This window comes from Nothobranchius furzeri, chromosome 6, assembly GCF_043380555.1.
Source record: "Nothobranchius furzeri strain GRZ-AD chromosome 6, NfurGRZ-RIMD1, whole genome shotgun sequence".
Lineage (NCBI taxonomy): Eukaryota > Metazoa > Chordata > Actinopteri > Cyprinodontiformes > Nothobranchiidae > Nothobranchius > Nothobranchius furzeri.
The window spans coordinates 77,082,721-77,108,920 of NC_091746.1; the positions used below are offsets into that span (position 1 = coordinate 77,082,721).

The 26,200-nt window shown below is 41.7% G+C and overlaps 2 protein-coding genes across 5 annotated transcripts in view; one reads left to right on the forward strand and one right to left on the reverse strand.

The window, feature by feature from the left end:
* Positions 1–11,756, forward strand: part of apbb2b (amyloid beta (A4) precursor protein-binding, family B, member 2b) — a 78,326-nt gene extending 66,570 nt beyond the window's left edge. For all 4 annotated transcript variants that reach the window (XM_054744775.2, XM_054744777.2, XM_054744778.2 and 1 more), the window contains 5 exons: positions 4,536–4,623; positions 6,017–6,097; positions 6,264–6,379; positions 6,497–6,676; positions 7,664–11,756. In XM_054744775.2, coding sequence (XP_054600750.2) covers positions 4,536–4,623; positions 6,017–6,097; positions 6,264–6,379; positions 6,497–6,676; positions 7,664–7,834 — 636 coding nt within the window. In that variant the 3' untranslated portion in view covers positions 7,835–11,756. The remainder of the gene's footprint in view (positions 1–4,535; positions 4,624–6,016; positions 6,098–6,263; positions 6,380–6,496; positions 6,677–7,663) is intronic.
* Positions 11,757–14,108: 2,352 nt separating this feature from the next.
* LOC107375188 (putative methyltransferase NSUN7) overlaps positions 14,109–26,200 on the reverse strand; it is a 30,239-nt gene continuing 18,147 nt past the window's right edge. The window contains exons 9-13 of the mRNA XM_015943586.3: positions 24,129–24,272; positions 23,222–23,323; positions 22,984–23,101; positions 18,925–19,048; positions 14,109–15,801 (exon numbers count right to left, since the gene is read on the reverse strand). Of these exons, the coding sequence (XP_015799072.3) occupies positions 15,154–15,801; positions 18,925–19,048; positions 22,984–23,101; positions 23,222–23,323; positions 24,129–24,272 (1,136 nt within the window). The 3' untranslated portion in view covers positions 14,109–15,153. The remainder of the gene's footprint in view (positions 15,802–18,924; positions 19,049–22,983; positions 23,102–23,221; positions 23,324–24,128; positions 24,273–26,200) is intronic.

Below are 26,200 nucleotides of genomic sequence, written 5' to 3' on the forward strand. Positions count from 1 at the left end.
ACATGTGTTTTGTGGATTTGGAGAAGGCTTATGACCGTGTCCCCAGGGGCACCCTGTGGGGGACGCTCCAGGAGTATGGGGTGGGTGGCTTTCTGTTAAGTCCATTCAGTCCCTTTACCAGAGGAGCGTGAGTTTGGTCCGCATAGCCGGTAGTAAGTTGGACCTGTTCCCGGTGAGGGTTGGACTCCGCCAGAGCTGCCCTTTGTCACCGGTTCTGTTCATTACCTTTATGGACAGAATTTCTAGGCGCAGCCGTGGTGTGGAGTGTGTCGAGTTTGGTGGCAGGAGAATCTCGCCTCTGCTTTTTGTGGATAATGTGGTCCTCCTAGCTTCATCCAGCTCTGACCTTCAGCTCTTGCTGGGTAGGTTCGCAGCCGAGTGTGAAGTGGCTGGGATGAGGATCAGCACCTCCAAATCTGAGACCATGGTTCTCGACCGGGAAAGGGTGGCTTGCCAACTCCGGGTCGGGGGAGAGGTCCTACCTCAAGTGGAGGAGTTTAAGTATCTCGGGGTCTTGTTCACGAGTGAGGGTAGGAGGGATCGGGAGATCGACAGGCAGATTGGTTCAGCATCTGCAGTGATGCGGACGTTGAGCCGATCTGTCGTGGTGAAGGGGGAGCTGAGCCAGAAAGCCAGGCTCTCGATTTACCGGTCGATCTACGTCCCAATCCTCACCTATGGTCATGAGCTTTGGGTAATGATCGAAAGAACGAGACCGCGGATACAAGTGGCCGAAATGAGTTTCCTCCGTAGGGTGGCTGGGCTCAGCCTTAGAGATAGGGTGAGGATCTCGGACATTCGGGAGGGACTCTGAGTAGAACCGCTGCTCCTCCAGATCGAAAGGAGTCAGTTGAGGTGGTTTGGGCATCTGGTCAGGATGCCTCCTGGACGCCTCCCTGGAGAGGTGTTTCAGGCATGTCCTGCCGGCAGGAGGCCCCCGGGTCGACCCAGGACACGTTGGAGAGGTTACATCTCCAATCTGGTCCGGGAACGCCTTGGGGTCCTGCTGGTGGAGGTGGCGGGGGAGAGGACAGTCTGGAGCTCCCTATTTGGGATGCTGCGACCCGGACCCGGATAAGCGGAGGAAGACGACGACGACGACGTTATTGTCAACAGGAATTCCTTTCACTTCTTATTTGTGTGATATTTCATACTATGTCACTTTATACATTTAAAGCTATTGCTTTCAGGTTGGTTTCAGTGGTTCTTGATCCAGAAATTTGAGCAGCTTCACATTGGACAGCGCTCTTCTGCCTTCTGCTGGCCAGAAACTGCTCTAAAGAGCTTTGTGGTTTGCATAGTAACAAGTGGAAAGTGAAGCAACGGTTGAGGTAGAGCTGACTGTGCCAGTAACTCATAAAAATGCTAGCAGATAGCTTTTTCACTCCGACTCTCAGTAAAGCACAAGAAGAATTTAGCTTGTTTTGTGTGCATGTTTGAGTCACATATTTGGAGGCAAAGCAGAGCTAAAACTAGAGAGCTCTGCTTACATTCGTTAGAGGCTGTACCAGTTGGTTAAAGCCGTGCTATGCAACTTTTATTATTTTTTAATCATTTTCTTAAACCAGTATGTGCTAAAATGCTAGATGGTTTCCAGTCAGGTTTTAGACAACACCACAGCACTGAGACTGCACTTATTGAAGTTCATATATATAATATTCGTCTAAATACATATTAAGGCAAAGCATCTGTTCTGATGATGCTCGATCTCAGTGCAGCTTTTGATACAGTGGACCACAACATCCTTCTTGATAGACTCATAAACTGAGTGGGACATTCAGTCACAGTCCATAGTTGGTTCTGATCATAACTTGAAGACAGGGGTTTTGTTGTTTCAATTGGTGATCACAAATCAAAATCTGATCACCACGACGTGAGGTCCCCCATGGCTCAATTCTTGGACCACTGCTCTTCGATGTCTACATGCTCCCCCTGGGTCAGGTCATATTCAATAACATTACCTATCATTGTTATGCAGGTGACACCCAGATCTACCTAGCTCTATCACCTAGTGACTGTGGCTCCCCAGACTCACTTTGTCAGTTTTTTGAGCAAGTTAATGACTGGATTTAGTGAAACTTTCAGTTAAAGACAAGACTGAAGTTATTGTCTTTGGAAATAATAAGGATAGGATGGAGGTTATTGCTCAGCTTGGCTCCAGAGGAATAAAGACAAAGACCCAGGTTAGAAATTTTGGTAATAACTGATTCAGACCTGCGCTTCACTGGTCACATCTGCGTTTTATCATCTTCATCAAATAGCAAGACAGAGGCCTCATGTCCAGACAGGGCCTGGAGAAACTCATTCACGCATTTATCTGCTGCAAGTTGGACTATTGCAATGGTCTTTTGGTCTTCCTCCCTAAAAAGCTGTGAAGCAACTTCAGCTTATTCAGAATGCTGCTGCTAGAGTCTTAACAAAAATCAAGAGAACCAAGCACATCACCCCTGTTATTGAATCTTCACACTGGTTACCAGTAAACTACAGAATCAATTTCAAAGTGCTTCTACTAGTTTATAAATCACTCATGGGGACAGAATACATGTTCGATCTCTTTCCTGTATAAATGCCCAGCAGAGCACTGGGATCCTTAAGAGTCAGCTGGTAGAACCCCGGGTCAGAAGCAAACAGGGTGAAGCTGCTTTCAGCTACTATGCTGCACACAGATGGAATCAGCTTCCTCAAATGAGCCCCAACTCTAGTAATTTTTAAATCAAAATTGAAAACCTTCTTGTTTTCATCCGTCTGAATGAATGTTATCACACTGCACAGTCTGCACTGCATTTGCTCACTCTTTAACTTGAACTTTGTTTCTTTTCAATTTTTAAATTGCTTTTTCTGTCATGTTGATTTTTATGTTCTTGTTATTCTTACTAATGGAAAGGGTTAGGGTTAGGGTTGAATTGCTTCTGTGTGTGACATGTTCTATATAAATCAATCTGCCTTGCCTAAAATGACCCTTTACATGGTTAATGAAAAGTCACTCAGACCCCTACAGCCCTCTGTGGCCACAATATTGCACTTGCAACTTGAGAGTGGCGGGCCACCACCTGTGGACTTAAAAAATGATTGAGCTGACATGTCTTCCAGTATGTTTCCTGCACTTTTTAGATCATTATTAATACTGCTGCTGTTTTGATTGAGTGACAAACCACTTCTGTAGACACTAATGAAGGCTGGAGAGACATTTCAGAAGTTAGATTAAAGCGATAAAAGACAAACGCACAGCAGGGAGATATGTTTTGCTTTTGGTTCTACTAAACGGACACTAGAGGGTGCTAAAAACAAGCCAAAACTGCCAAATGTGCCTTTAAATTCAGTGTTCAAAAACAGATTCAGTTTCAGAAATGTTGTACATTAATTGTTGTTGTTATGGTTAATTTAGCATGCAAATGAGCCGGAAACATCTAGATATTAGCCATGGAAATCATCCCAAAAAATCAACAGCACACATCAGCCATCTGCTGACCACGGCTTCTGCATACCAGCATCGGTATCGTCAATATAAAAACGCGTATCGGTGCATCTCTAAGCTAAACATAAGTATCAGAAAACTTTTTCTACTCTACATGACTACTTTTATGTGAACAGATACATTCTAAACATTACTGAAGCAATGTTAGTCAAACCCAGTTTTGCAGAGATGCAGATGAATTATTTGGTCTACGAACGTACCGTGAATAAACACTTAAGCTGTGTTAGCAATAATATCCTAATTAATTGTTGTTTTGAAGAGGCCTGTGTGCTGTTTTGTCATTTTTATAGAGTTATAACTAATTATTGAGTTATAAGGGTTATATAAACTAATTTTAATACTAAATATTTTATTTTTAGCTTAGCCTTTCTTCCACGTACACCAATATAACACAGTTTGTTTACAAGTTCTTTGTAGAGGAACAAAAGTGCATTCAGCTTCATGATTACAAACTGATTAAGAACTTGTCAGCATGTGAGAGTGAGAGGTATGAATCATTGTCTCACTGGAGCTTTATCTTCTCTTCTGTTAGCGGAGTGGGAGCTGTTTATTGTGTGTGTGTGTGTGTGTGTGTGTGTGTGTGTGTGTGTGTGTGTGCTCTTCAGGTGTGACAGGAAACAGCATGACACTATCAGCTGTAAAGCTGCTCTTGAGCTCTGTCATATAATTTTCATTTGCCCTCATCCCCCATTGTTCTGCACTTCCACATTTTTTTTTTCATTTGTTTCTTCAATCTGCTCCTCCGTGTGTGTGTGTGTGTGTGTGTGTGTGTGTGTGTGTGTGTGTGTGTGTGTGTGTGTGTGTGTGTGTGTGTGTGCTCTTCAGGTGTGACAGGAAACAGCATGACACTATCAGCTGTAAAGCTGCTCTTGAGCTCTGTCATATAATTTTCATTTGCCCTCATCCCCCATTGTTCTGCACTTCCACATTTTTTTTTCATTTGTTTCTTCAATCTGCTCCTCCGTGTGTGTGTGTGTGTGTGTGTGTGTGTGTGTGTGTGTGTGTGTGTGTGTGTGTGTGTGTGTGTTTGCCTCAGTAAAAATTGCTTTCTCTCCTCCAGATAATGACGGAGAGAAAGAATGCCAAAGCCATGGCAGGAAGCTCTCTCCAGGACAGGATTCAGGCAGGACTGGATCTCCCTTTACAAGGTGGGCTTCATGCAGATCCTCTTTTTGCGAGTTCAGCAGAAGGCGAGCACAGAAACACTTGAAAACACTCATCACCTCTGTGGCTAACGCATTGCACTCAAACTCAACATTTGTGCGAACATGAAGTTAGAACAAAAACTATTTTCATCATAACATCCACTGTGAATGAGTCAAACAGGAAGAGAAGCTTTAAATAGGAACAGTCATAAAGATGGTAAATGGTAATTGACCTGTTTTTATATAGCACCACCTTAAAGAGTCCTATGACCCCTCCCACAAGGACCCTTACAACACATCAGTCACTCACTCATTCACACTTTAAAGGGATACTTTGCAACCTTTTTCATATTTTAAATCATTTTCTTGAGCCAGTATGTACTAAAACGTCCCTTTACAGGGTTAATGAAATGACAACAAGCCCCCTTTGCCCCCTGTGGCCAGAATATTCCACCTGCAACTTCAGACTGGCAGGCCGCTCTGTTGGGACTTGGAGAAAAAATGAGTTGACAAACCTGGTGCTGCAATCTGGTTCCTGCATGTTTTAGATCATGAACACAGCTGATTTGTTTCATTTAGTGACGAATCACTATTGTAGACACTAAGGAAGGCTGGGAGACATTTCAGCTGTTAGATTAAGGTGTCAAAAAGACAACCGCACAGCGAGGAGATAAGTTTTGCATTCAGTTCTACAAACATGGGGCGACGGTGGCACAGGAGTTAAGTGCTCGCCTCGCAATCGGAAGGTTGCAGGTTCGAGCCACGCTCAGTCTGTCGCTGTCGTTGTGTCCTTGGGCAAGACACTTAACCCACGTTGCCTGCTGGTGGTGGTCGGAGGGACCGGTGGCGCCAGCGCTCGGCAGCATCGCCTCTGTCAGAGCGCCCCAGGGCAGCTGTGACTAAATTGTAGCTCATCCCCACCAGTGTGTGAATGTGTGTGTGAAAGGGTGAATGACTGATTGTGTTGTAAAGCGCCTTGGGGGGTTCCAGGACTCTAGAAGGCGCTGTATCAAATACAGGCCATTTACCATTTATAACAGACACTAGGGGGTGCTAAAAGCAAGCCAGAACTGCCTGGTCTCCCTTTAAAGATGTAAATAATTTTTTTAAATATTTCCCTTTAAAACTCTGAGTAACAATGTTAGACCTTAGCTATTGCTAACTAGCAGAACCCAAAATGACATATTTCTTTGTGCTTCTAATCATTACAAAACTCTCTCATCTTCTAAACTGGACCCTTGTGCTTTTATACAACCTGTACTATCATGTTATGACACTGAAAATGAAAAGAAGCAATGTGCCCGAATATTCGGGTATTATAATATAATTTATTAAGCCAATGTGAGTTCTGTTTTCACAAGCAGCCATTACGATTTTTTTGAATTCCTCCCAACAGAGTTCCCCACACCGAAGACGGAGCTGGTTCAAAAATTTCAGGTGCACTACCTTGGTATGATGCCTGTGGTCAGACCAATTGGTTAGTTTAACGCACACACACACACACACACACACACACACACATACACACACACACACACACACACACACACACACACACTATAAATATATATATATAAATATTTTCACTTATGTATGATGCACACTTAGTGAATTTTCTCGCTTATTTGAATCAACTCCTCCAGGGATGGAAATTCTGAATGAAGCTATCGATAGTCTGATTGGTTCCTCTAACAAAGAGGACTGGACTCCAGTGGCCCTAAATGTTGCCGACGCCACGGTGACCATCAGCAAAGACAAGGTGCTACACAAATTACTTCCTACTCCTCGGCACAAACTCTTTGATCTAGAACTGTTTGCAAAGTGTGAAGTAACTGATGCGTACCAGAGCGTTCATGACCCTCACGTCCCTGACCAGGATGAAGGGGAAGTGCTGGTGGAGTGCCGCGTCCGTTTCCTGTCTTTCATGGGCGTAGGACGAGACGTGCACACGTTTGCCTTCATCATGGATGCTGGCGGCCATCGTTTTGATTGCCATGTCCTCTGGTGTGAGCCCAATGCAGGAAGTGTGTCTGAGGCCGTGCAGGCAGCTTGTATGGTGAGTCACAAACACTACAGCTGATTAAAGCAACACATTCATTGCAATCTAAGTTTTAGCTGCTCGGGTCACGATTACATACAGGCAGGTACAGCAGAAGAGGCTTGTTCTGTATTAAAATTTTTAGAGTTTTTTTAAGAATCAGACATTTTGTTTACTATTAGCTGAGCTTGTTGTCTTGGCTGAATTATTTTCCCAACTCTTGACCATTCTGTGACTTTTGGCCCAGTGTTTCAAAAAATGCCTAAAAGTCTTCCGCAGGAGAGCGAGGCTCTGTGACCTACAAACTTCAGAACCCCAAAATGATTTGGGGCCACTTCAGCAGAAATCAGAGCTTCTCTCTCTAAAATGTCATCATCCTGTCATTTATTTTCATAAATTCTGCTCATAAATTTCAAATCTAGTCTTGACAGGTCATTTTTGGCACTAATGACCTGTAGAAAGAGGTGCCGTGAACCCATTCTGTGGAGGTTTTCTACGCTTCCTGTCCGTTTCTGCTGTGTGACGTAGGAGATTAGACTGCAGGCCGGAACATTGATCCCACATCTGAACTTTGGATATATGGCCACACACACACACACACACACACACACACACACACACACACACACACACACACACACACACACACACACACACACACACACGCACACACACACACACGCACGCACGCACGCACGCACACACACACACACACACACACACACACACTCACACTGAAACAGCTCGACAGTTGCAGGAATCATCAGTCACTATTATTGATCACCATCAGCAGTTTGCACCACTCCAGCTTTCCTCTCCTTTTCTCACACACACACACACACACACACACACACACACACACACACACACACACACACACACACACACACACACACACACACACACACACACACACACACAAACTGGCGTGCTCAGCAGCTGTAAGTCTTATTATTTACTGTATGTCTGTGTGCTCTGCCCCCCCCCCCCCCCCCCCCCCCCCAGCTGCGGTATCAAAAGTGCTTGGTGGCCCGTCCGCCCTCCCAGAAGGCCTGTGGCTCGTCGCCGCCTGGAGACTCCGTGTCCCGTCGAGTCTCAACCAGTGTGAAGCGAGGCGTCCTGTCGCTCATCGACACCCTCAAACAGAAGAGGCCCGTCACTGAGTTGCCGCAGTAACCAGTAGCCAGACATTACGACCTTCCTACCGTGGCTCTCGTCACCATGGTCACACATTGCATCGCTGCTCAAACCCATCGCCACCTCAAACTCCAGGAACCATGGAAACCACTGCGAAGCTTCGGGATTTAGAGAACATGCCTCAGTTCCACCGTTCAGATTTTTTGGGAGCAAATAGGAATTGCAGTTTAGCAGTTGAGCAGCTTGTGGGGTTTTAAAGTCTGTTTCCTCAAAAGAACTAACTCTAATCCTGCAACAAGAAGGAGCAGCCCTGGGGGACACCTGAGGGATGATCGTGTACATAGACGTAATCCCCGCCCCTCTCAACACAGTGTGAGGAGAAGGAGGAGAAACCGAACAGGAGCAGAGCGGCGGCTGTGATGACTTATTGCTAACCCAAAGGATCACCTCTCCTTGCTCTTACTGTGTGTTTGTGTCTGCGTTGCCAGCATGACCTTCTACAGCAGGCCACGCCCCCTGCCATTCACCTGGTTGTCCTGTTAGTCCAAAACTCTGTCCTCTCCGTCTCCTGCTTAGTGTCTTCATTCATCTGTAACTTTGAAGCCAACAAAAGAAGGAGCAACAAAAGCCATTGCATTATTTTTTTGTATCATTTGTAGATGGTCTGAGTCGAAGAACAAAAGAAGCTGCTACAGACTTGAGAGAATCGTCTGTCTACACCCTCTAACCTGCTCAACTGATCATGCATGAACTTTTTTATCTAAATGTGAACCTGTTTAAACAGTATCGATAGGAGTGCTGCTGCTTTCAGAGACTGAAGGAGATCAAAATCAGATCCAATGCTGATCTGCTATCCTGGTTTCTCTGTGCTTTGTGTAAGATTCAGCCCGGGAGGGTCAGAACGAGTGGTGACCTTTCACCTGACGCATCCCTCATTATCCTTGTTTTTTTTTATATTGTTTTATCCCTAAGAAAATGACAGACAGCCGATAAAGAGGGAGAGACACCATCGCTCGTGCTGGAGGGAAACATAAAAGGGGAGGAGTGAGTGTTTTCTGACAAAAACTCACCCTCCGCTGTTTCCGAGAAGATGGCCAACAGAGAGTTGGTGTGACTCGAACTTGACAGGACTTATTATTTGGGTCTGCTGTCTGTTTTCTCCGTGTTCATCATATGAGTTTGCTTCCATTGTACCATAAGATGCTGAATCTTTTATTCCACGTAAAGTCATGAACACACTGTTGACTGGTAAAGGAGCAGGACAAATGGAACTTAATGGTTGCTAAGCCCCGTCTCCGGCCTATCCCTGTCCAATCACAGCCTCTTGAGACTGAGTTTGATTCAAATCTTTTAGTATTCACTGCAGATTCAGACAGGTGCTGTAACAGTACCTGTAGTCGTCCTGCGATTATTCACCTCACATGTTTAGCACAGAGCTGTTCAAGGGATACTAAGCAGATTGGCTTGCTTTTAGCACCCCCTAGTGTCCATTTATTGGTGTGTGTTTGTGCTCAAAGCTCTGTGGTCAAAGCAAAAGTGAAACCTATCTCCTCGCTGTGTGTTTGTCTTTAACATCTTAATCTAACAGCTGAAATGTCTCCCCAGACTTCTTTAGTTTCTAGAGGAGTGACTCATCACTAAATCAAACAAATCAGCTGTGTTCTTGATCTAAAGCATGCAAGAAACGTGCTGGAAGCAGACTGCAGCGCCGGGTATGTCAGCTCCATTTTTTTCTAAGTCTTAACAGGTGGAGGCCCAGCACTCTAAAGTTGCAAATGCAGTATTCTGGCCACAGGGGGGCAGTAGGGGTCTGAGTGACCTCATTAACCCTGTAAAGGTGCTGGTGGACGTTCTCAGTCATCCAGGTCACGGTAATCCAAAAGAGTTCAAATGAAAGCAACTGGACTTCTTTGGTTTCATGAAGATGTTTCGATTCTCATCCCAAGAGCTTTTTCAATTTTGACTGGAATATGGGAGAGTTGAGCTTTTATAAGCTGTAGATGTCTATTGTTATTTAACAAGCAGAAACTACTCCGATCCCCCCTCCTCTACCCCCTGATGAGTCGTTAGCCTCTATTGAGAGCGAGTCGTGTTGAATAGATGCAGGAAGGTGTGACGCTCCCATATTCCAGTCAGAATTGACAAAGCTCACCGGATGAGAAGCGAAGCGTCTTCAAGCCTTCATTTGAATCCTTTTGGATAACACTGTAAGGGTCATATTAGCTCATACTGACTCAAGAAAATCATTTAAAAACATGAAAAAGTTGCAGTATCCCTTTAATATACACACCAATATGTCACAGCTGATCCAGAAGCAGCTCGTGTTTTATTTAACGGTCATGATAGAGCAGAACCTGTCTCAAAACATGACTCAGCGGAGAGCTGAACACGGCAGGATTTGTGACATGGATGTTTTCTCTCTAAAAATAACACAAGCTTGGAGGAGCTTCTGCCACGTGGTTTAGTTGCTAATGCTAACGGTTAGCTTCTGCTAGCCGAGACTTTCTCTTCTCATTCTGGACGTTAAAACACCAACTGCATTCCTTATGGTGAGCCAGAGTGAGGGTGAGTCCAAGCGGCCGCTTGACGCAGGTCTATCAGGCTTTCCTAATCCAGAGTTTCACCTTCTATTTTCTATCAGAAGCTAATGCAGGAGACAGGTGTAGGAGACTATTTTCATGTTCAACCTGCACAAAAAACTCAAAGTGACTGATTATGATCAGAGATAATCATTAAAAAATGTTTTTCAGTGTTCCACACCTTTTCAAGGTCTGAACCGTGAACCAGGGGTACCATTAAACCCTTACCAGTCAGGGCTTTAACAAGCTGTACATTTAATATGAGAACAGTTGGTGTGTAGTTAATGGCTTCATTAATGATTCCTAACGCTGTTCTGCTAAAGAAAGTTGTCAGACAAGCAAATGTAGCTGTGAAGTTCAAATTCAGGATGGAATCTCTGCATACCAACATCATCTGCTTTAATTATTCCATTGATTAAAGGGGGCGGGGCTTAGCAAACAGTCCTGTGAAGAACTGTGTAGAATATTACAAGAATGTACCTGTTCAGATCAACATCTTCTATGAAATGTACAAGCTCATACCCTTACTGGAGGTCATTTTAGTTTTTGTTTTCCTCCCAAATTTCACATAAATGATCCAGTAATGGTGATCACAATAGAAAAGTAATTTGTGTCAGTGTTTTCACCAGGATGTTGGAATAAGACTTCTGTGTGTACAATCCATTTAATGTAACATTCGATTGTTATAAGCTACCTTTTCCTTTTTGAATGTCTATATTTTCCTCCTGTTTTCTCGTTATGAAATGCCTTTTTTTTAAACAAACCAAATGGCCAAAGTGTAAAATACGTCTATAAATTGCTGTAGATAAGAAAATAAGAGAGCAAATAATGAAAACCATTGAGGTGATGGGAAGGGTTTCACTCTTGTCTCTTAAGTTGATGCTGAATTTTACCTGTAAGATTATCTATGCATATTTTTGGATCGGGGGGGGGGGGGGGGGGGGTCAGTCGCAGAAAAAGCCTTGCATGTCACAGGCTTGTTGAAATAGAGACTTATGTATTGAACAGAAATATTTTTTATTTTATTTATTCTATTTTATAAAAGTATATACTGATTTAATTAGTTGAGGGCAAGTCCTGATGCTGTTTTGGTCTATGACTCGACATCACAACAGGATGCAGGAACAGTTTGCAGAAGAAATCAAATATAAAAGCAGAAACGACCTGAATACATCTTCACCCTGTACAGTTTCACCTGAAGCTGCTGCTCAGAGGGAGGAGGATGGTAGCAGTAAGACTCCCAGTGTTCCTGTCCATTTCACACAAACTCAACAAACACACTCCGTTTAGGTTAGGTGGATGTGTTAGCTTCTGTTTGCTGCTCACTGATTTGTACACTTAATCAATGTAACCAGTTGTGAGAATAAAGAGTATAAAACACCTCCTGATTCTCCGTGCTGAAGCTTCGATGGATGTGTAACGTCACAAAATGGACTGATTTTAAAGATCCCACAGGTCATATGCAGCCAGAGCAAATAACCCTGGCTGCTACGTGTTCTCTGCATCTCAGAGCATTTGTTTCTGAGATTCTTGGTAAGTTTGGTCATAGATAACAGCGAGTATATTAACCAGCCGCTCTGATTTCTCGGCAGTCGAGAGAGAAAGCTGGAGACTGGCCATCTCTTAGCAGATCTCTAGCTCAGAAAGATTTTGACACGCTGTCAAAACAAAGCTTTTTGCACCTGCGAAGCTGAAGAACAACAAGATGGGTTTCCTACAGAACGAAGCTGACTGAAACTCCTTCAGAGTTGATTTTGAGACGCTTGGTTCCATTTATCTATCGTTGTGACCTGGAGGCATCTGAGGACCGATTTGGTCGCATCGAGGTTTCTCTACAAACCAGATGCAGTGGGGTCGTCGGCTCCTGGACATCTCGGATCCAATCGGGGTCTCCAAATGGGTGAGGTAGACACAACAAGATGGCGTCTGCGTGTGGTCCTGATAATAGCAACTTAATAGTTCAGATGCAAACCAAATTCTTTTAAATCCAGAACGCACCTCTCTGAAGATACGGAGATCCTGATTCATCATCTCATATTCACACATAGTTCTCAGACACCCATCTTTTAGTTCCATCCACTCACAGGATAATAGTTTAAACCATTTGTCAAGTCTTAGTTGTTTGTAAAATAAATTCTTACTTGTTTGCAAACACTGACTGGTTCTTGAATCATAAACGAAGTGTGAATGATCCCTTAATAATTAAAATAATCCTAGAACCTTCTAGTTAATCATCCTATCACCAAGCTAGGTAATATTTTATAATTAATAGAGTATTACAGCTATCGGTCACAGGCAAGCCCCCATTAATGCGGGTGAAAAATTGAAGCAAACCCGGAAATGAAATAAATTGCAGCTCCACCCTCATCCACTAGGGGCTGGTGTCAGAAACGAGCAAATCCTCATTGACTCCCATGTTAAAAATACCAATTTCACAGCAGAAATAAACATGTTTACAGCCTGGTTCCAAAACAAGTTTTTTGTTTAAATGATCTAGTTTACACTCAAGACAACTCTGAGGGGGTTGAATTTTTTTCTCACTCTTCTGTTTAAGTCTATTAAAAGCCTAAAATTCTGTATAATTAATGAGCATCAGACCCACGTGACCACAGAGCTAGCTCCGTGGAAAGGCCTCAGTAGAGCCTCGGTCTGGCCTGGAAACTGTTCCGGGATTTTGAGTCTCCGTGTTTGTATATTCTTGTTTGGATATTTTTTGTGCAATTGTTGGACAAAATGACTTGCTGTGGCATTAATTGCACTAATAGAGCATCCAAGGAGTCTCCACTTCATTTTTTTCGGTAAGTAAAATTATATTTATGTATTTTAGGTCACTGCCGAGCTGAGCTTAGATTTTAACATGTACTGTTTAACCATGAAATTTAAATGTAATAGGGTAAAACCCAGTGCATTTAACATAATGCTGCACTTTAGAAAATGGGTTGAAATATAACATGTTGGTGGAGCTGGGTTCCGACTGTCGGCTTGTGGAGCTCTCAGGAGACCTGTTGTCCACCCAGTTCTCCCCTCCCCGCAGCTCGGCGCATCTCTGTCTGATCGCGGCTTCTGTCTGCTGCGCGGGATGCCGGCTTGTGGAGCTCTGGGATGGAAACCTTTCAACCTGGTTCTCCCCAGTGGCAGCTCTGCCCTTCTCAGATTGCAGCAGCGCTTGTCTGCTGCGTGGCTGCCGGCTTGTGGAGCTCTCGGGAGACCTCTGTGTTCCACCCGGGTTTCCCAGCGGTCAGCCCGGCGTATCTCTGACTCAGAAGCTCTGGTGTTGTGCACAGTTAACTTCAGTTGTAGCTAGGTTGCTACCTCCGTTAGCTTAGCTCCCACCTCCGCGTTAGCTTTGGGTTAGCTTGTATCTAGTTCGACCAGGTGTCGTCAGTTGACCCCAGCCTTACAGCCCCACCCCTCAGCTCCACCTCTCTTCCCTTTTGTGGAATTGTCTGGGCTTAACGGAACCTGAGACACGGTCAAAATGGCGGTGGTGGCTACCTCCCATTTATCTTCAAAAACTTGTCATTGGAGTCTATGGAAACCCATTGTCCAATATTTATATGTTGATGGTCACAGGTAATGAGAATAGAAATAAATAGCTTTTAAAGCAATTTATTTAGCCCACATTACTCTACTATTTTCCAGATGTCTGTGCTTTTCTCATCTTATGTTTCTGGAATATTTGGGTTTAACACCTAAAAAGTCTGAGATATTTACCAAGAGAAGAGATTTTTCTGTGCAGTAGCAAAATAATATGTTTATGTTTATTCATTTAGCAGACGCTTTTAGCCAAAGCGACTTACAATTTATTACCTATAACCTATAGGGCATGATGTGGGGAAACCGGAGTACCCGGAGGAAACCCACTCATGCATGGGGAGAACACGCAACTCCAATAATAATACACTGTTAAAAATCCAACTTGCAATTTGTTTGGAGAGTTTAAAGTTTTAAGTCAGTTGAACGTTTTAACTTGCAAAATGTTAAGTTAATACAGAAAAAAAACAGCACAAACAAGCACCTAAAAAGTTGACTGAACTTAAAATTGTATTGCAACTGGTTGCTTTACTTTTTTTAAGTTCACTGGACTTTTTTTACAGTGTAGATTAAGGCAAGCAGGTGTGCTAAAGAATGAGTCGACAGAAAAATTATGTAATTTTTACAAGTTTTCAAAATTATTTGAATAAGTTGTCTAAGACTACTAAAGTATCATAAAAAATGTTTCACTCTTGATTTTATAAAGCGTTTCCCAAAGTGAGTTTGCCTTTTCATCATGGGGGAACCTTTTTCAATACACCAGCAAACTTTCCAGATAAATAATTAGATTCTGAATTTCTGAAAACATTTTTTTCCCTCATTAATATACACTTACTGTCCATTTTATTATGTACAGCTGTTGAACTCATTAATACAAAGAGCAAATTAACCAATCACATGCATTATATCTCAATACATGGGAGACGATACGATATATATAGTATATGTACTATACACATCCAAATTGTTACCCCAATTGTTGTACATTAAAATATTCCTCTTCACTGAAATTCACAATCTGGGGAAAGTATTGATTTGAGAATATTTGATGAGTACATTTAATCTCCAGGTTCAGGCAGGAAAACTGATGATGTAGATGCTGACTCACTGACCAGCTGAGAGCTTTAGGTCTGAGACAACAGCTGTTGGACAAAGCTGCTGCTCTTAGAGGATGGTGAGGAGACTAGATCAGCAGCGTCCATCAAATCCCGAGTTGCTGCTGCAATCCTAGCTCAGACTACTGAATCAGTCATCCTTCAGGGTTCTCTCTGCTTCTTCAGGTGGAGTGTTTTGTCTCTTGGAGGCAGTAGGAAGAGGTGTAGAAGGACATGAGGGTTTCATCCCTGGATTGCCACTGATTTTGTGTGCTAAAGCTGTGATTGGAGACAAGTGGTTGGAAGGGTTTGCAGAGGAGATTAAAGCCAGCGTGAGACGTGGTATTCTCCTGGGTTTCATGCGCGTCTGTTTCTTCTTGGACTGTGGCTGATCCTCCTTTTTCTTTGTTTTCTTCTTGTGGCTTTGCTTTGCGTCTGTAGGAGAATTTTTAGTTTGCTTTAGATGTTTCTTTACCATCTTCTGCTTCTTTTTCTTCTTCTTTTCTCCCTTGATCTTTTGGTCTTCACCCACGTTTGCCTCATTAACCTCCAGGTTTCCTTCGTCCTTCTCTTCACGTTCTGAAGGTTCCTCTGAATCTCTCCCATCTACCGGCTCCCTTTCTGCCTCTTCTTGGCTGGAGGGGGATGAAGGTTTGCTGGTAGCTGAAACAGTTTGTTTCTTCTTGGTTTTTCTCTTTTTACCAGTTTTTAATGGTTCAGGAACGATGTCACCCAGGAGACCCTTTGCTACTGCCCTTGCGAGCACATCCTGGACGCTTTCTACCTTAGTGGGATCTGTCTGAGAGGGAGAGCAAAAGCTGTTTGAATAACACCCAAAAAAAACAAGCCTGAAGACAGAAATCACCACAGCCATGAGGAGAATATGAACGGTTATTTTGCAAAACACCTTTCCGCTTCCTTTAATTTACTTTTACTCATCCACAAACCATGAAATACACAAAATAGGCCACTTTTACTGCAAGAAATGTGTTACAACAGGGCAGGATTTCTTGTTCTTTCAGCCTTTATGTTGTAAGAAAGAAGTGATTCTTTTTCATTCTACAACTCAGCTCTCCAAATAACGTGAAATCATCATTTGACAACTGCATTTTCTATTTACTGGTTTTCTTGATCCTGAAACCAGTTTGCTAATCTGAGACATTTAAGTTAGATAAAAGTAAACCAGAAGAAATCTGCAAGATGGTTGGACGCTTTTTCACAGCAGTGTGTCACCAAAGTGAGAATCTGCTGCAAAAAGTGGAAGTTTCCATCCCCGATAAATCATTTAAACCAGTGGAAAAATATGGCTTTTAGCGTCACTTATATACTGCTCAACATTTATAGATAATATGAAAAGGTATTTGATAATTTTCTGGCTTTGTGTTTCAGTGAGATGGATTTACTTGGTAGTATGGCAGCATAAAATCTGGTAGACAAAAGCTTTTTAGAAAAAAAACCTACTTTATCAGCCTTAAATGGACTTTGAGTTAATTTGTGAGCTCACATCTCTGCTGTTCAGTGTTACAGATGATGCTCTTTCATGTATCGTCCTTCGATTAGAAAGCTGACTTTAAAGACGTCATACATTTATTTGCCTGTGGGGAGTTCCTGTGTCTTTAAACACATTTTTGTGCCTTCTGGCTCAGTTTTTATAAGAGACAGAGTGGTGAAATCTACAGCTTCGGCCCTGATGTGAATTTATTTGCTATTAAACAGGAAGACATTGAGTTGGATGGACAAGTCCCCCCCCAATATATTACATTTATAGTACCACAAACCGCATATTAATCTTTATAAAATAAGAAGTCAATTTTAAAGACCATTTTAACTCATTTGCTGTGGTCTCTAGTAAAAATAAATGCTTTGTGAGTTTATCTCTGTGGGGGAAAAAGCTCTGGCGCTCCTGTTTCAGGAAGAAGAAGTGAGGCAGAGCAGAGGTGAGTGGAAGACGGATTTGGAGTCTTACAGTATTTCCTGATAATCTGACGTCTCGCCTTTAATTAGGCAACAGCAACTCTGTTGCTCTTTAACGCTGATGTTTTATCTCCACAAATAACACAAGCCTGAAGGAGTTCTGTCGTGTGGTGGAGTTAGCGTCTTCTAGCAGAGACGTGCTCTGCTGTTTCCTGGACACTAAATCAACGACAGCCTTCCCTGTCATAATCCAAGATGGGTGAGTCCATGAATGTTAATTTTCAATGTGACATGGAATTGACTGGCTTTTCTAATCCGAGTGTTTTGCTATCTATTTGTGGCTAATAGCGGAAATAGGGGTAGAAGACTATTGTTATACCTGCATATTAAACTCATAGTGACTATCACATTTCATAAATAACAAGCAAAAATGGTTTTGCAGTTAACCCTTTAAATTAATTATTTTTAATAACAATAAATGCACAATTACTTACATAAATCATAATTTAAAAACATGCCTATCACTGAGGCAACAAAACCAGGCTAATTGAAGTATTTTAAAATCTGGAACACTATAATTTGAAACATTCACTGAAAAATGTGACATCAAGTCTTTATTCTGAAATGTTTGTGTTTCAAATTTGAGGTAAATTTATGCAAATAGGTTTGAATGAAAAAGAATGAAAGAGTAACGCATCTCCCAGAGTTAGCACAGAGACCAGTTTGCTGTGCCACCCTTTTAAATGCCCCCATGGAAAAATGTTCTAGGGGTACTACAAATTAAAAGTACAAGTAGAGTAGAATTCAACCAATAAAATGTACGTTGTGAGACAGTTTTCTTTGTCTGACCTTTTCTCCAGTTTATTCATTTTGCACAAACTCTTCAGCTCACTAATATCCTCTTGCTTACTTGCAGCAGCTGTTGTCTTTGAAATAAGCCAAAGCTTTTCGATTAGATTTAAATCCAGTGACCAAGATGGAACTGGGAATGTCTCTGTGGAATGATTCCTGGACTTCTGTGTGCACAAGAATGCGGTGCTGTGAGGCATGAAATTATTGCTTGTTCAGGCTAAACTCCTGCACCAGACAGGTGTTTTTCATTTTTTTACAACAACCTAAGTTTTTAAAGCAGGTTAAGGTTAAGCTAAGAGTGGTTGATATTTCACAATACTGGAAAACAAACATGCACACATGTGCGCACACACACACACACACACACACACACACACACACACACACACACACACACACACACACACACACTAGACAGAGGGAAATGAGTCAGTGCAGCGCAATCCATCTCAAACAAGAAAACTTGTTACAGTTACAGTCAGGCACGCATAAATTATCAATTTAATTATGCCAAAAATAAGAAACTGAAAAAAAAGGATTCCTTTGAGTATATTCTCTAAAATGTTAAGTTTCGATTGCTTCTGTCTGAGCACACGCTGATCTCTGCAGTAATTTTAAGCTGCGAAGGATCAAAGGAACGCAACTCATTTCCTTCTGATGTACTTTCTTCTTTTTATGAGCTAAAGAAAAGAAAGAGGAGAGGAAAAATAGATGAAGTGACTCAACAAGCCTGGAAAGAGTAGAAGAATCAAAGAATCCAATAATCTTTGCTCTAAAGCTCTGAATGTATGAGTGCTCTGGGTGTATTTTGTCCTCAGCATGTCTCTTTTTTATTGAGTACTAGATGCTACAGGATGTGTGTGTGTGTGTGTGTGTGTGTGTGTGTGTGTGTGTGTGTGTGTGTGTGTGTGTGTGTGTGTGTGTGTGTGTGTGTGTGTGTGTGCATGCCTGTGTGCCACTGAGCTGACTGACCTCCCAGCAGACATGAAGAGTGCCGTTTCAGCACTTCATGTTGCGCAGCAATCAAACACACACAGAAACAGGTGCTCGAGCACAAACACACACCAAAATGTATAATTTCCATTCAATTACTAACTAAACTTTTACATTTTTCAAACCTTGACCTCTCACACTCCCGACCCCTCCTGTCTCTCACCTGTCGTGACAGTCTGGCCACGAAGCAGCCGTTGGTGAACTGAGACGGTTGGAGTCTGAAGAACTTGGAGTTTGTTGCGTCTCCAGGTTGGGGGTCATCGTCTGGGAATAGTGGACCGGTCACTCTGAGAGAGCAGCACACACCAGGAGCCGGTCAACATTTATTCATCACTGCCACATAAGTTCATTGTTGTCTTACTGTTGGTGCCCAGAGGATTCTGCAGCGTTGGTGTCAGAAAACACATCCAAGGTTCCATCAATTCTTCCAACGCACACAGAATACTAAAAACCTATCTGATTTTAGGTTAGGAGGCATTTTGTTGTTGAGGCAGGATTCTATTTAGAGTGGTAAATGCAAAAGCAGGAAATAATCATTTTAAAGACTTTTTGGACATAAATTAGGTTAAATGGAAAACTTTAGAAGATATGTATGGGATTAGATTTGTGCCAATAGGATCAAGAAAAAAACACTTTGAAGATCAAACAAATATTAAGACAATGAAGAGAAAAAAAATTTTCAAAAGAAAAACTCACTATCTGAATCAGCTTCTTAAAATGATCAAGATAAACACTTCGACAATCAAACAAAAATTAAGAAACTGACAGAAAAAAATACTGACTAAAGAAAAAAATTGTTTCAACAGTAAAACTTACTATCTGAATCTACTTCATAAAATTACTAATAAAGCATGTTTCCTTTTTCTGTTTGCCTCGATGTATTTTTGTTACAATTTCCTTTGTTTCACTCTTGCTGCTCAGAGCTTTGCTCTCACTGCCAGATTTGCACTTACACTTCAGGCATTCTCCTTTAAGAAGTTGATTCAGATCGTAAGTTTTTCTTTTGAAACAATTTATTTTCTTTTCAATGTCTTAAAATTTGTTTGATCTCCAAAGTGTTTTTTCTTGATCTTATTGGCACAAATCTAATCCCATAGCTTCGGTTCATGCAGACTGTCCGCTTATAACCTCAAGACACATTCCTGCTCCGGTGAATCCATTATCCACATTTTCTCACAGACTGACAGACTTTTGCTGAGAAAACAAAATCTTGTTTTCACATTACTAAAACCTAAAGACAGTATTGATTTGGAGCTTCATGAACAATGAAAATCTCAGCTAAAAGATACATTTGGGAATATTTTTCATTACCAGAGTTGTTGTTCTCGTGTTCCATACTATCAAGAGAGTTTGTGGCCAAAATTCACAATAAACTATCACTTTGAAACTTAGAGAGAAGCGTAAAATCTGCATTGGAGACAAAATTGAAGTTATTCAAAGCCCACATGAGATCTGGGAGGACGAAAAACGTTTGTCCGATTTGTGCGTCTTGGCCATAAATCTGTATTTATATCTACTTAATAGAAAGCCCTGCTGCTCCTTATTTGCCTTATTATGACATCACAATAAGGGACTTTTCTAAAGGGCTCGTGGAAGAATATGATTCCCTAAAAACCAAGTATTGAATGAAAACCAATGGACTATTTGAAGTGTTTATGGAGGCAGTAGAGATGCTCGTGGCAGCACAAAAAGATGTAAAAAGGAGTTTTGCAAATTATGTCCCAGTTTAAATATGTTGAGGAATGATTTCCCCAGGACGAAACAAAATAAAGCATGACACCAGCTGTCATCAGAGCCATAAATCAGAATATTATCAGACTCTATGAAAGTTGGTGACAGCATGACACTAAATCTTATTTCTCACAACAAACACAAAACTGAAACTCCTGTCTTGATTTCAGGCTGCTATAGTGAATCTGCAAGCTAGGTTTTGAACGCAAACAGGGTCATAGAACACTCATTCCTCTCCTTGGATATCTTCCCGGGATTCATGTCCACCTGAACTGGAAATCCACATTGCCAGAAGAAATGAGATAGCGCAAAAAAGTTTTGTCGTTTTCTAGGTCCAAACGTCTTTAGTTGTTTGTGAATTCAAATGGTGTTTTTCTTTTTGGGACTCTGGTGGTTTGTCTTAAAATTCTAGTGGTAGCAGTTTCTCCTTCTCTGATATTATTGAGCGGAGAACCGCTCACACCAGTACTGTTTTGTTGCTAAATATGAGAGTACGTAATGTATGGAGGACCAACAACCAGATGATCCATTGGGGTTTTAGGCAAATGCGAGAGAACCACTTTATTAATAACTATGTTTATAACTATACTATGTTAGAACGTTGTTAAGAGGCTGATACAACCCCGACATGTGGGGAACCAGCCTGGCCACTTTGGATGCAGGAGCCAGGATCACCTAGCCTCGGTGATCTGCCAGACACCGCCCCTCCTCCAGGCTGCTGAGGAGCACAGCTGAGATGAATCTCTCGGACGACCCTCACCTGGGATAAAAAGGCTGTGCCTTCAGCAGTCTGGCAGCCAGCAGTGCGGGGGTTCTGCCGTCCTCCAGGCCTCCGATTTCTTTTACAACCCTGACATGTGCTGTTAAAATGTGAAGGAGGGGGTAACATTAGAAACATGACAGTGATTAAAAATGGGTTTAATTGTCAAAAGGTTGAAAAACAAGCGTGTAGACTGGAGGCATTATTAAAATAATGCCAAAAAAAACCCTCAAAAAAGTAAACATTAAAAGAACAATTACCACCATTAAAAACACCTGGTTAAACCTTATGTTCAGTTTTACCAAACAGAAGGTGTTTTAAAACCAAAGTCAATAAAATTGTATCACCAAGTTCACTTTTAAAACGACCCCTCTGGATCACTCAAAGCTTTAACTCTTTAAAGCTCATCAACTCGGAGTTAAAACTATTCAAAACAAAAGGGTTTAAAACGAAATCTGAGGACGGCAGAACCCCCGCACTGCTGGCTGCCAGATTGCTGAAGGCACAGCCTTTATATCCCAGGTGTGGGTCGTCAGAGAGATTCATCTCAGCTGTGCTCCTCAGCAGCCTGGAGGAGGGGCGGTGTCTGGCTGATCACCAGGGCTGGGTGACCCTGGCTCCTGCATCCAATGTGGCCAGGCTGGTGCTTATAACAGAGGCATAAAAAATGTATTGAGATCATTTTTTTTATTTTTTATTTTGGTATTGCAGCTTTAATACGAAAGCTTAATGGTCGACTTCACTCATATTTTTAATACATTTGCAGTGATCTCTAGCAGGCTGTAGGAGTTAGTCATAGGAGAACGTGGCAGAAAACAACAGGATTGGAGTCTTATTTCCTGATATTTTGATATTACACTTCTGATTGGCTAACAACAACACAACTCTTCCACTGGCTCTGTTTGCTCTGCATTGTTGATGTTTTATCTCCACAATTAAAACAAGCCTGATGGAGTTCTGCTGTGTGGTGGAGTTGCTAATGCTAACAGTTAGCTTCTACTAGCGGAGACGTTCTCTGCCGTTTCCTGGACGCAAAACCAACAACAGCCTTCCCCGTCGTGATCCAAGAAGGGCGAGTCTATGAATATGAAGGGACAGTGTGACGTAGATCTGTGGGGCTTTTCTGACATGTTAACTCAGAGTGTCTGATCCTTTCCAAACGTAACCAGTAAAAATGGTTTCTCAGTGAACCTGCTCTTTTAAAACACACACACACACACAAAGAAATAAACTGCTGATCTTCTGGCTGAAAGAAAAAACATATTGAACTTCTTCATGAGGATGGATAGAAGGAAATTGCTTTTGTGAAGCAGCACAAAAAATCTTTTCCAGCCAATTGACTCAAAAATTTAAAAAAGGATCAACTTGAGGAAACAGCAGCTGATCCTTATGCTGTTATCTCTTTCTCATTTTCACCCACACTTATATCTCCCTAGCTATCCTTAGGTTCATTTGAATTCACCACGGTTTTATCAAGATGTAAAAGCTGCATATAGTCCTGATAATCACTGTCAGCATTAACACTAATGGTGGCACAGTGGCAAAAAACATATGTAAAATGTTGATTAGCTCAATATCCTGTTAAAGTTATACATCTTGGATTAAAATGTGTATTTGACTATATCATGTACGAAAGGTTTATCCTTTATGATTAAAATATTTGGGTTTAATATGTCAGCTTTTTCTTCATTAAAACCGGAGCTTTAGGCTTTCGAATGACATAAAGTCTACCTGAAAGGCAGTAGTTTGGGGTGGGTGTGTATTTTCTCCAGCACTCTCCTCACCAGCTGTTCATTCTCCTCTGGATAAACTGAACGTGTGCAGTAGACCACTGTATGGACCTTTGGAACTGACAGAAGATGCAGAGGGGGAGATAAACTGTAGAGGTATTTATCACAGAATGCACTCATGTCTAGCAGTGTCTGTTTGATTAAAGCGTAGAAAAGCGCGATGTCAGATCTGTACTCACAGGAGAGCGCGTGTCCCAACAGTCGGGCTTGATGGTTGGTCAAAGAGTAAATGTTACTCTTGGAGATGGAACCACGGGATAGGTCTGGCAGCAGATTCCAGTCTGTCAACAAGCGTTTAGAAACCACACTTGCTTTATGTCAGATAAGAATTAGATTTCCTGTTTTAATGGTTTCCCTCATTCACATCCTACATCCATCCTTATTTGTCACCCAACTGCAGCATCAGCACCAAATTTAAATACACATCAAATCATCAACCATCCTCTTACCATCTCTGCACACTTTACATAAATCTGCTTGACCAGGTGTCCTTTAGCGTTCAGTTCAGTATGGAAACTTCAACTGTTATTTTTATTTTATTTTTTATTCTACTGTTTAATATAATGTCCTGAATTTTGGTTTGGGATGAAAAGTCAATGCTGCCTTATTCAGGTTTACTGATAATATTCCATTGACTGTGAATAAAGCAGTAAAAGCTCTTGAGGCTTTGATATTAATCAAACTGATTATGTTTAGCTACCTTTAGCCCTGCCCAGAACATGGAAATATGCATTTGGAAATGAAGTCAGAGTGCAATAACTGGATTTGGGTTAGGATGTTAGAAAATAAACATAGTAAATGATGGTTTGATTCTGTTAAATAAATATTTATTAGAGTGGAACATGAGTTGAAAACCAGTTAAAGAAACAATGTTTTAATATTTTATGACCCTAACCCACTTAAAAAATCTCATTCTGAACAAGATTTACTCATGTTCTGTATTGTTTTACACAATTTGGTCAGACTGATTGTTGACTAAAATAAAATTACTCTCTTATCTGGAATGTAACAAAATCACTAAAAATGATGTATTCTCTTAAATGTACCTATTTTTGTTCATTCTAATAAAACCCATGCCAGCCGTACCTCCGTGCTCGCTGTGCATGGCGTTGACTGGATCATTGAGGGCAGAGGATGAACACTGGGGAAGCACCATGATGACCCTTAACCTCTGAACGATGGCATCCCCCTCATTCAGATTATAGAAAGCTTCAGACAAGACTCGAACATCTGCAGCAAGATGCAGACAAACAACAGGCTTTGGGATTTAGGTTGTGATGCTTCCTTTAAAAAAATGCTTTTCTAATTTTGACAGAACCTACAAGGACTGAACTGCTAAATGCACCAATAACTTAAGGGGACAATTTGAAACGTTTGAATATTTTTAAATCAATTTCTTGAGCCAGTATGTGCTAAAAATGACCCTTTACAGGGTTAATGAGAGGCCACCCAGCCCCTATCGACCCCTGTGGCCAGACTATCACACTTGCAACATCACAGTTGCCACGGTCTGATGGGAATTAGAAAAAACTGAGCTGAGGTACCTGATGTTGCTGTCTGGTCTCAACACATTTCCTGCATGTTTTAGATCATGAGCACTGCTGATTTGTTTAATTTAGTAATGAATAACTCCTCTAAACACTTAGGAACGCTAGGAGACGTTTCAGCTGTTAGATTAAGGTGTTAAAAAGACAAACGCAAAGCGAGGAGGTAGTTTTGCTTCTACAAACGGACACTAGGGGGTGCTAAAAGCAAGCAAAACTGCTTAAAGGGCTATTTCACCTAAAAGTGAAATTTTGTCAGTTGACATGTTTCCCAGAGTTAGTTAAGTTGAAAAGAACAATTTGTAAACAGTCCAGTCATTCTCCTGATCCAGATGTACTACTTTAGCTTTAGCTTAGCATAAACAGTAAGTGGATGGGTCCAACTAGCATTGTGATCAAAAAGGTGCAAAACAATCCGTGTGTGTTTATTTTATAGTGGTTTGCTTACAATGTGCATCTGTGTTTATGGAAGCAGGCGTCTTTGGGGCGGCCTTGCACCTGTGCTTTGTCATAAAGTAGTCCCGAGTCTAAAACGGCGCCTGTGATTCCATAATGTTGCTAATTATTTTCACTTACAGTCCTGGTTTTTTAGGTCACCAAGCAGAATTGGGTCACTACTGGGTGATTTCGATGACTTTTATACTCACAGTGCTAATTGGATCCATTCACTTAGTGTTTAATGCTAAGCTAAAGCTAAAGTAGTACAGCCGGATCAGAAGAATGACTGGGCTGGTTACAAATAGTTTATTTTTCCCCAATTATCTAACACTGGAAATATGTCCACAGACAAAATTTCCCTTTTTGGTGGAATATCCCTTTAATATTTTTGAACTGTGGGTGCCGTGCAGCTTTCAGGTCAAAGGCAGAGCAGCAGCAACATGACACGCAGGTTTCAAATTAGAGTTATGCTACGGATAATCTTCATCCTGCAGGTCGGACCTGTGGGTTTTTGTTGGATGGGGCCCCACCGAGGGGGATAATCATGTCAGAGGACACTCGAGTTTCTATGCTTTATCACCATCACAACCATTGCCAAAACATTTACCTTGTTTAATAAACACTAAATAAACACTCGTCAATTCAAAATACATGAACTGAATTTAATAATCTGAACAATCTCCTTGTGCTTGCCAGGGAGTCGGATTAAAATAAAAGAACTAATAAAACAAGCACACGACACTCAGTAGGGATGTTACTTATTAAATAAGCAGCATTGAGTGTGTGAGTCAAACTACTGGTGCTCATTTTCAGACTGAGTGTGAAGATCGAGCTGCTTGCTCTGAGAGTTTTGATGCTGAACTTACCAAACATGAAGATCTGCACCAAGGATGAAAACACAAATGTGGCACACAACAAACAGAGTTAGAAAATAGCTTTTATAGCCCCATTGACTTGCATTCATTTTTTCTTACTTCCAGGGACCTGTTGTTTAGAGTTAGATGGGCGTGGCTTAGGCTTCCTATTATTCATGATATTTAGACATCTCGCCTCTGATTGGCTAACAGCAATGCAACTCTTTCACTGCCTCAAATCGCTCCGAATGTTCGTGTTTTAACTCCACAAATAACACAAGCCTGAAGAAGTTCAGCCATGTTGTGGAGTTGCTAATGCTGA